This window comes from Mandrillus leucophaeus, unplaced genomic scaffold (assembly GCF_000951045.1).
Source record: "Mandrillus leucophaeus isolate KB7577 unplaced genomic scaffold, Mleu.le_1.0 Scaffold309, whole genome shotgun sequence".
Classification (NCBI taxonomy): domain Eukaryota; kingdom Metazoa; phylum Chordata; class Mammalia; order Primates; family Cercopithecidae; genus Mandrillus; species Mandrillus leucophaeus.
The window spans coordinates 3,503,301-3,511,638 of record NW_012103243.1 but is presented as its reverse complement, the minus strand read 5'-3'; the positions used below and the strand labels follow the sequence as shown (position 1 = coordinate 3,511,638).

The following is an 8,338-nucleotide window of genomic DNA, read 5'->3' as shown; positions in this document are numbered from 1 at the left end:
ACTTACTCTGAATCTTTCATATTTTTAGAAATCTACTCAGCTCCTCACACTTTAGCTCTATTTTCTAGACTCCAACCTGCCCTCATTCTTTTTGTGTATCTGAAGTCTGCTTTCTCTCTCTGTCTCTCTCTCTCTCTCTCTCTCTTTTTTTTTTTTTTTCTGAGACAGGGTCTCACTCTGTTGCCCGGGCTGGAGTGCAGGGGCACAATCTTGACTCACTGCAGCCTCGACCTTACAGTCTCAAGCAGTCCTCCCACCTCAGCCTCCCAAGTAGTTGGGACTATAGGCAAGAGCCACTGCACCTGGCTAACTTTTTATTTTTTATAGAGATGGGGTTTTGCCATGTTGCCCAGGCTGGTCTTGAACTCCTGGACTCAAGGGATCTAGTCACCTTGGCATCCCAAATTCCTGGGATTACAGGAGTTAGCCACAGTACTCAGACTGAATTCTGCTTTCTTTATTGTAACCTCAGTATCTTCTAAAAATGTAACTTATACCCACTTCTTTGATCCTTCCTATTCCTTATCGATTTATGTAAACATTTCAATCTACCTTCTAACCCAGGGAATCTAGCTCCAGTGCTAGTCAGGCCTACTGCAGAGTGACAGGAGATGGAACAGTAGTTTTTAAGCAATTCTTGTTACTGGACTAAAGTAAGGTGGGGAGTAAGAGTGAGATAGATAATGGGAGAGGAACAGAATGGGGTAAAAGTCTCAGCCTTGAATTTAAGAATATTGAAGGGTAGAGGAAGCAATGTAATAAAGGAAATCAGATCTCACTTAAAGAAAAAAAGTTAATTGAAAAAGCTGAGACAATCAGACATCCCTAGGTCACTGGGCAGGCGTTTTGCTGATAACCCTGGGAAGACTAACAAGGGGGATGAGTAGAACAAAAATGGGTACTGAATGTCACAAAATGGCATTGATGGGCACGAATGTTGCAAGGAGGACGGTGGATTGGGGAGGATATTTTTCTCCTGGTAAATGTGGTCAGAACTATGAAAAAGACAGAGGTGGCCAGGAGTGAAACAAACCAGCCCAAGAGTTCCAACTGGGGAATCTGTAGAATATTCTCTCAAAAAAGTCACACATAGGAGATAGTATGTGCGGTGATTGGCTCCTATTTTACCATCAAAATCCTGACAGTGCTTTTAAGATTTACTGTGCCATGTGCTTTCTATACTCATTTAAGTTATTTATAATAACATTAGTAGAAAAGAGTCACGATGCTCTCAGACTATCAAGATAACAAGTGGATTGTCACAGATTAAAATATATGTATGTCTGTATTTCATGAAAACAAAAATTATTTTAATAAAAATTTTAAATGATTTTTCTAGTTTTTAAAAATCACATCAAATTTTAAAAGAAAGTCACAATGAACTAGTTTAAGTTCCTTTTCAGTAATTACCCTGTCACCTGTCCACCCTCTAATGGAGGTGTTAATGAGGAGTGGAGCAGCCAAAAGGCAGGCAGCAGGGGGGCAATGAGTTTAAAAGAGCCCAGATAATCACAAACCCTGAAATGATTAGCCATTATATTTATAAATACACACATATTGAGAAACAGATTTGACTGGTTTTATCACATGCTTTCCGAGTTCAGCACACACTACTAGCTTCTCAGGGATAGGCGCTTCAAAGAATTCATAGATTTAATCCAGACTTTAGACAAGCGCATAATCTCTCCCTCCCTCCCTCTCTCTCTTTCTCTCTCTCTCTCTCTCTCTCTCTCTCACACACACACACACACACACACACACACACACACACACGGAACTGGCATTATAGTACATCTTCAAAAATACAGCAACAAACACAAATGAGTAAAGGCAAATGGCCACAGACACCCAGAGAATAAGAAGTAGAATATTAAAGAGAGTGTAACTTTCAAAAGTGATTTACTTTCATAATATACTTTACACACTGAAAAAAATCATGTCGCAGAATACAAAGCTATGTTTCTTATCTGCCAGTCTTTAAAGCTAAATTAGAAAGGCAAGGAAAATGTAAATAAATGCAATGAACTAATATGCAATAAATTCAAGGGCAATGAAGAACAAAGCATATACATATATCCCACATACATATATATATAATATATATATATTTTATATATATATAGAGAGAAAGTATGTGTGTGTGTATCTCCTTCTTCAGATATGTCTTTTCCTGTCTTTCTCCACATCCAGACTCTCAGTTTTTTGAGGGAAAATATATTTTATCTCATTCAACATTCCCAGATGCTCGGATAGGGACACATCTATCAATATATAGCAACCCACTCTAGAAAATATTCAAAGATTAGCATATATTAAGTAAATGCAGATGTCACGGAACCAAAAACATCAATAACAAAAAACATTTTTTTTTTTTTTTTTTTTGAGACAGAGTCTCGCCTGCCTCCCAGGCTGGAGTGCAGTGGCGCGATCTCGGCTCACTGAAACCTACCCCTCTTGGGTTCAAGGGATTCTCCTGCCTCAGCCTCCTGAGTAGTTGGGACTACAGGTGCGTGTCACCACACCCAGCTAATTTTTGCATTTTTAGTAAAGACGGGGGTTTCTCCGTGTTGGCCAGGATGGTATCGACCTCTTGACCTCGTGATCCGCCTGCCTTGGCCTCCCAAAGTGCTGGGATTACAGGCGTGAGTCACCACGCCCGGCCAAAAAAAATACTTTTTACAGAAGTTATTGCTTTGCAACTGCCAAAAAAAGTCAACTGTTGGTAAAGAAAGAGTTTAATTAGTAAAGCTTATAAAGATGTACCTTCCAGTCTGAGGATCAAATCCAAAGTAACGATCTTTGCATTGGTCACAACGTTGCCCAGCAATAGAAGCATCTTGGCAAACACACTGACCAGTTAGGCTATTACAGATGTGATGAACTGAGCCAGCTGTATGGCATGAGCATGGCAGGCAGCCATTGGCACTGCCTGGAGAAATATAAAAACCTAGAAATAAAGACATTAAAAGTTTTATATATACTTTTTATCCACTCTTTTATTTAAAGCATAATAATTGATTACACAGAAAAACAGGATACTCTACCATGGCACTATCTCATTCCCAATACAAATGTGGTTATATCCGTTCTTCAGTGTGTCAATTACGACCAAAGAAAAGCTGAGTAAATTATCTACATTGTACTTGGGTGTCTCCCAGGCACCTACAATTCAATGTATTTAAAATCTGCTGCGTATTATTTCCACAAAAAACTTGACCTCCTCTAATCAGCTCCATTCCAACAGATATTACCAGTCATAGAGTTGCTTTGCCTAGAACACTGAGGTATCTTTGGTAGGGCAGACTTATAAAATATAGGAAACCAGTTACATCTGAATTTCTAACAAACAATGAATTTTTTTAGTAAAGGTGCATTGCATGCAGCATTTGCTTAGACTAAAAAAGTTATCTGAAATTCAAATTAAACTAATTCTGTATTTCACTAAAAATAAAAGTTTGCATCCTCCTCTTTTCTGACCCCCTACATTTTGCTAATTATCAAGTCCTATGGATGTTGCCTCCTAACAATTTTAAACCTTCCACTCTTCATCCCCACTACCACCTCCCAGATAAAGTCACCAACCACTTTTTTTATAACTAATACCTCAAACTAGATGCTACCACAGGGACTTTATGTTGAGTATCTCATTTAGTTGTCATAGAAATGCAAATAATGCAGGAATTATTATTACATCTATTTTGTCAATTAGAAAACGGAAGATTGAAAAGGTTAACACACTTTCCTAAAATGGTAGAGTTAATAGATAGCAAAACTCAGGTTTACACCCAGGCCACCAAGTCCCAGAGGCCATCTCTTCTAATTGCATCCCTCTTGTCCTGTTCCAATCTATTCTTCGTAGCAGTCTTTTTCCAAAGTGCAGTTTGGACATTTCACTTCTCTGTTTGAAACTACTTGATGACTTCCTATTCCCCTCAGGAAATAAATCCAAATCTCTCTTCCAATCTCTAATCCTGCAGTCAGGTCCCAGTTACATCTCTAGCTTCCGCTCATGGCCCATTCCCCACTCAGTCCTTTGCAGTCATATTTGTTCCTCTTCTTGAGACTTAAAGGCCTTTTCATGGGCCATTCTGTCTGCTGGGATGATTTTGACATATCTCTTTTGCTTAGCTCACTCATATATGTCAGTTCTCATGACTTCCTCAGGCAACTTTCCCTAGGCCAGGCTAGGTATGCCTGTTACAAATTCATAGCATCCTGTTTGTTTCCTAAGTGTTTACAAAAATTATAATCAATCTCATTTCCATCAAAATCTAACTTCCATAAGGGCAGAAAACCCATCTGTTTCATTCATCATTGTCTCCCTAGTAGCCAGTACACTGCTTGGCACATAGTAGGCACTCCATACACATTCTATGAACAAATAAAAATGAGTTCAATTATTAAAAAAAAAAAAAAGCCTGCAGAATTTAGAGATTTTAGCTTAACTCTAAAACCCTTATTTTTTTTCTTGTAGGAAAAGGAAAGAAATACAAATATGATTCAAAAGTCTATTCAAGTTACTTAAAATCTCTTTGGAGCCCGGAGATGGAAGTTAACTGTTATAAAATTCAAAAGCTATCAGGCAGTTGAATTATGGAGCAGGCATATGAGGGGGAAATGGTTCTCAGGGTTATGTGATGTGTGTGTGCATGTATCTGTATATATACATATACACACATGCACAGACACATGGGTACACACACAAGCATGTGCAAAATGCTGCAAAGAATTTTACTGAAACAATGGGGTAGAGGGATCACAGAAGGATTCTAATGAATACAGTTACAGCAAATAAAAATGAATTGTACAATTGTCATGACACTAATTCAAAGTTCATAAAATAGCAATGATATTGAAAGAAGGAGAGCATCAGCACAAAGTGAATCCATTCTGTTATCTATTCTATAGGGAACAGCAAAAAGTAATTAGGATACTCTGAAACTCATTTCAGGCTCTAGTTGAAAACAAGCCATTTTCTTATAGCCACCAACAATTGGTTTTTTTCCTTCCCCTAGATCTTGTACATTGCGTCTTACAAAGTTTCAAGGGCAGGAAAACAGAATTGTGCTCCATGGGAGGAAAAGGAAAGAGCTCAAAATCTGTGCCATTCAGTTGGAGGAAATCAACTAATACTATCATTTTATCATAATTTACAGCCAGATTTCGCTATTTGTTTATTTGTATCACCTGACAGCAATTTCCCTTATATATACATTTGAAGAAATAGATCATGGCCATAACAATTAGTATATATTCTTATACCTGATTCATCACATGGTCAAAGTCAAATTCAGAAGGCTTCCATTTAAATTCAAGGCCACTGTGGTTGTGATTCTTTGTATTTTTGTTCCTGTGAAGGTATCTAGGCCCTTAAATCCATGATGATGGCATCATGAATGTGCTAACAGCCCTCCAATTTGGATAAATTACCCATTAGCAAAGATACTTACAAGTAGAATTAATTTAGACTTATTGCAATAGCTCCAAGCCACAGAGAATTTGGAATAATTAAGGGTGAGTTTTAGAAGAAATGATGTATGAGATAAACCTCTAAGTATAGTAGGGGATGGCATTTTGGTGCACAAGTTGGGTAGTCCAAATTTTGCGGAGTAAAGAATGACACAGAAAAATCAGAAATATAAGCAGAGAAGAACTAAAAAGATGTTAAGCACCCAGGGAGACTGCAAATGAAGGTAGGACTTCCAGGAAAAGACTGCATGGGAATTTGCCTTGGGGTTAATTCCCCTCCTCCTCTCCGGAGCATGATTATAAAGGTTAATCCCACCAGTATTTTAGTTGTCCTATTTTTAAGCAGTTCTAATTAGGATGACTCAGGTAACTTCCTGTTTAAAGATTATCTCTTGCCTTACCTGAATGTGCCTAATTCTAGACCATTACCTCCCTTTTATGACTTCCAACTATAGAAAACAATCTTTTCCCTTTCCTTCTGCTTAAACTTCAACTCCTGAATGTGGCTTAATTATAACTGACCTTAATTTATTTTAATGTAATGCATTTCTGATACCCCTTCGTTAGCTCTACTTCATGTTCCAAATCTTTGTATCTGTAGCATTGTAACTGATCTTATTGAGATTTCATTTCATGAGTGATTTTGTACCACATTCTTAAGCATGGTCATTAGGACAACATCATTGCCTTGCATTATGTAGTGCTGAGTGTTCACACATACATAGTCCAAATCAGCTCGCTAGTTTATTATTTTCCCATATTATTTAGCTGACCCCTGGTTTTAAACACGACAAATCTCAAGTGGAAAAATATGTATCATCCAGTTAAAGCAAAGAGTCACCCATATCATAAAATAGTGTTGCTTTATCTAGGAGAAGGATCTATAGAGTTCAAAGTTATTAGCAAGGCAGCTGGTATTATCTCCTGTAGTGGCTATTTGCACAGCACAGTATTTGTCCTGGGCATAAAAGAAGAGCCCATTTCCCAGCAATGTCCCTCCTGAGGACCATGAACAACCAGGCTTTGCCAAGGTCTTGAAAGGGAGAAAGAAAAGAAGTGTAACCTCTAGGCCTTATTCAAGAAAGGAGGGCAACGCTGGGGCTAAGCACTAATTGTAAGACATTTAGAAGAAACTACTCTCCCCTTAAGCCAGAAAATGGACATAATAGTTACACGAGAGCCCAGGGAGGGATGTGTGGCTCACCTATACCCATGCAACAAAAGACTATCTTGGGAATGGCTTTACGAATCAATATTTTCAATACTGTTGTCTTGTTTGTAAACTATATTTCAATATAGTTGATAATGGTAGTTTTCAAATTAAAACAATAATAATTTTCCTCCATTTGGGAGTTTTAGATAAAATCTTGCTAAAATTACTTCTAGACTTACTTGATCAAGTAAATACATAAATATTAATATTATTCATCCCAAGGTATAATTTCTCTTATTTAAAACAATTTTTAAATGTTTTTCAGTTAAATTAGATAAACTTGAATTATTCTGCTGTTATTCCTTTTTTCTGGGCTGCTACTCCCTCCTTGAGCAGCTTGCTGATTCCTATTTCCTCTTAAAATTCGGATCAGAAATCATTTTCTCTAAGTTCCTAATACTCTGCTTCCTTCAAGAATTGATCCTTTTCTTCACTTTACTACTTCTCCATATTGTATATTTCTAATATTGCTCTTATCACATTGTGATACATTTACATGTGAGTCAGTTTCCCTTACTAAATCACAATGTCTTAGTATATTTGTGATTGTATATCTTAACACCAGCATTGTCCCTGGTAATTTACTCAACAGATGTTTATTGAAAAACAGATATATGAATGAAATGGATAGATAGTTGAATGGATGAATGGGTGGATGGATGGATAAAGATCTGCTGCCCTCTAAAATATGAGATGATTCCTTTAACACTGAAAAGGAAAATGGTAAACATAAATCTGTGAGTCATGAGAGTGGTTGGTCAGAGTGGCCTGTCCGATCAGGGAGTCTAGAGAGGAGTGTATATGAATCAGACACAATAAATTTAAAATATAGTGCTTATCACAGCAACAGATGCAACAGAGCTATAGAAAGAAAATGTTACACTAAAACTATATCTTAGTTCTTAAAGCAAAGTACATAATAATATGATCATGTAAGAGAAAACATTATTGGAATTTTCTGTTTCATAAATAATCCAATTTTTCTATTTATGTGAATACCCATGAAAGGCCCTCAGTAACATATTCTCTAAGAATCAAATCCAATAACAACAAATAACCCAAATAATGACAACTCCGATTACATCTTGGAGATTATAATTAATATATGTGTGTATGCATATTCAAAATCCACAGCAAAACTCTTATTCTCTGTTCCCATTCAGTGTTTATCAAATGTATGTTCTAAAGCCTGTCTCCTATGCCATTCCAACCATCTCCAAAATTTCTCCAATGAAGTTCTCAGAGATAATTCCATTTCTAGACCCCTTTAGTTTACCTCATCATTATTTGAACATTGTAGTTTCCCAGGACTCTGTTAATTGTCATTTTATGCCTACTACTTGGGTTTTGAACAACAAATGAAGTATCCCAGGATGTGAAGCAGTAAGCCAGAATCATGAGTTGAGATATGTTTGAAGGTGGGGGAAAGAAACAGTATTTATCTAACTCACCCTCAAATATTTATTGTGTGAATGTCTAAGACAAATATTGAGTTAGTTATTTAGAAAAAGTTCCACTCTTTCAGAGTATACACTCTGGAGTCAGATGGACCTGTACTTATAAATGGCTCTTCTACTTAATTAGATCTCATTTCCCCAATTAGATTAAAACGAGAATAATCCCAGCACCTCCATCATAGAAATACTGTGCATGTTA

At 37.0% G+C, this 8,338-nt stretch overlaps 1 protein-coding gene across 2 annotated transcripts in view; it reads right to left on the bottom strand.

Moving 5' to 3' along the window:
- USH2A (Usher syndrome 2A (autosomal recessive, mild)) overlaps positions 1–8,338 on the bottom strand; it is an 813,932-nt gene that overhangs the window by 608,803 nt on the left and 196,791 nt on the right. For both annotated transcript variants that reach the window (XM_011987399.1, XM_011987398.1), the window contains one exon: positions 2,764–2,947. In XM_011987399.1, the coding sequence (XP_011842789.1) occupies positions 2,764–2,947 (184 nt within the window). The remainder of the gene's footprint in view (positions 1–2,763; positions 2,948–8,338) is intronic.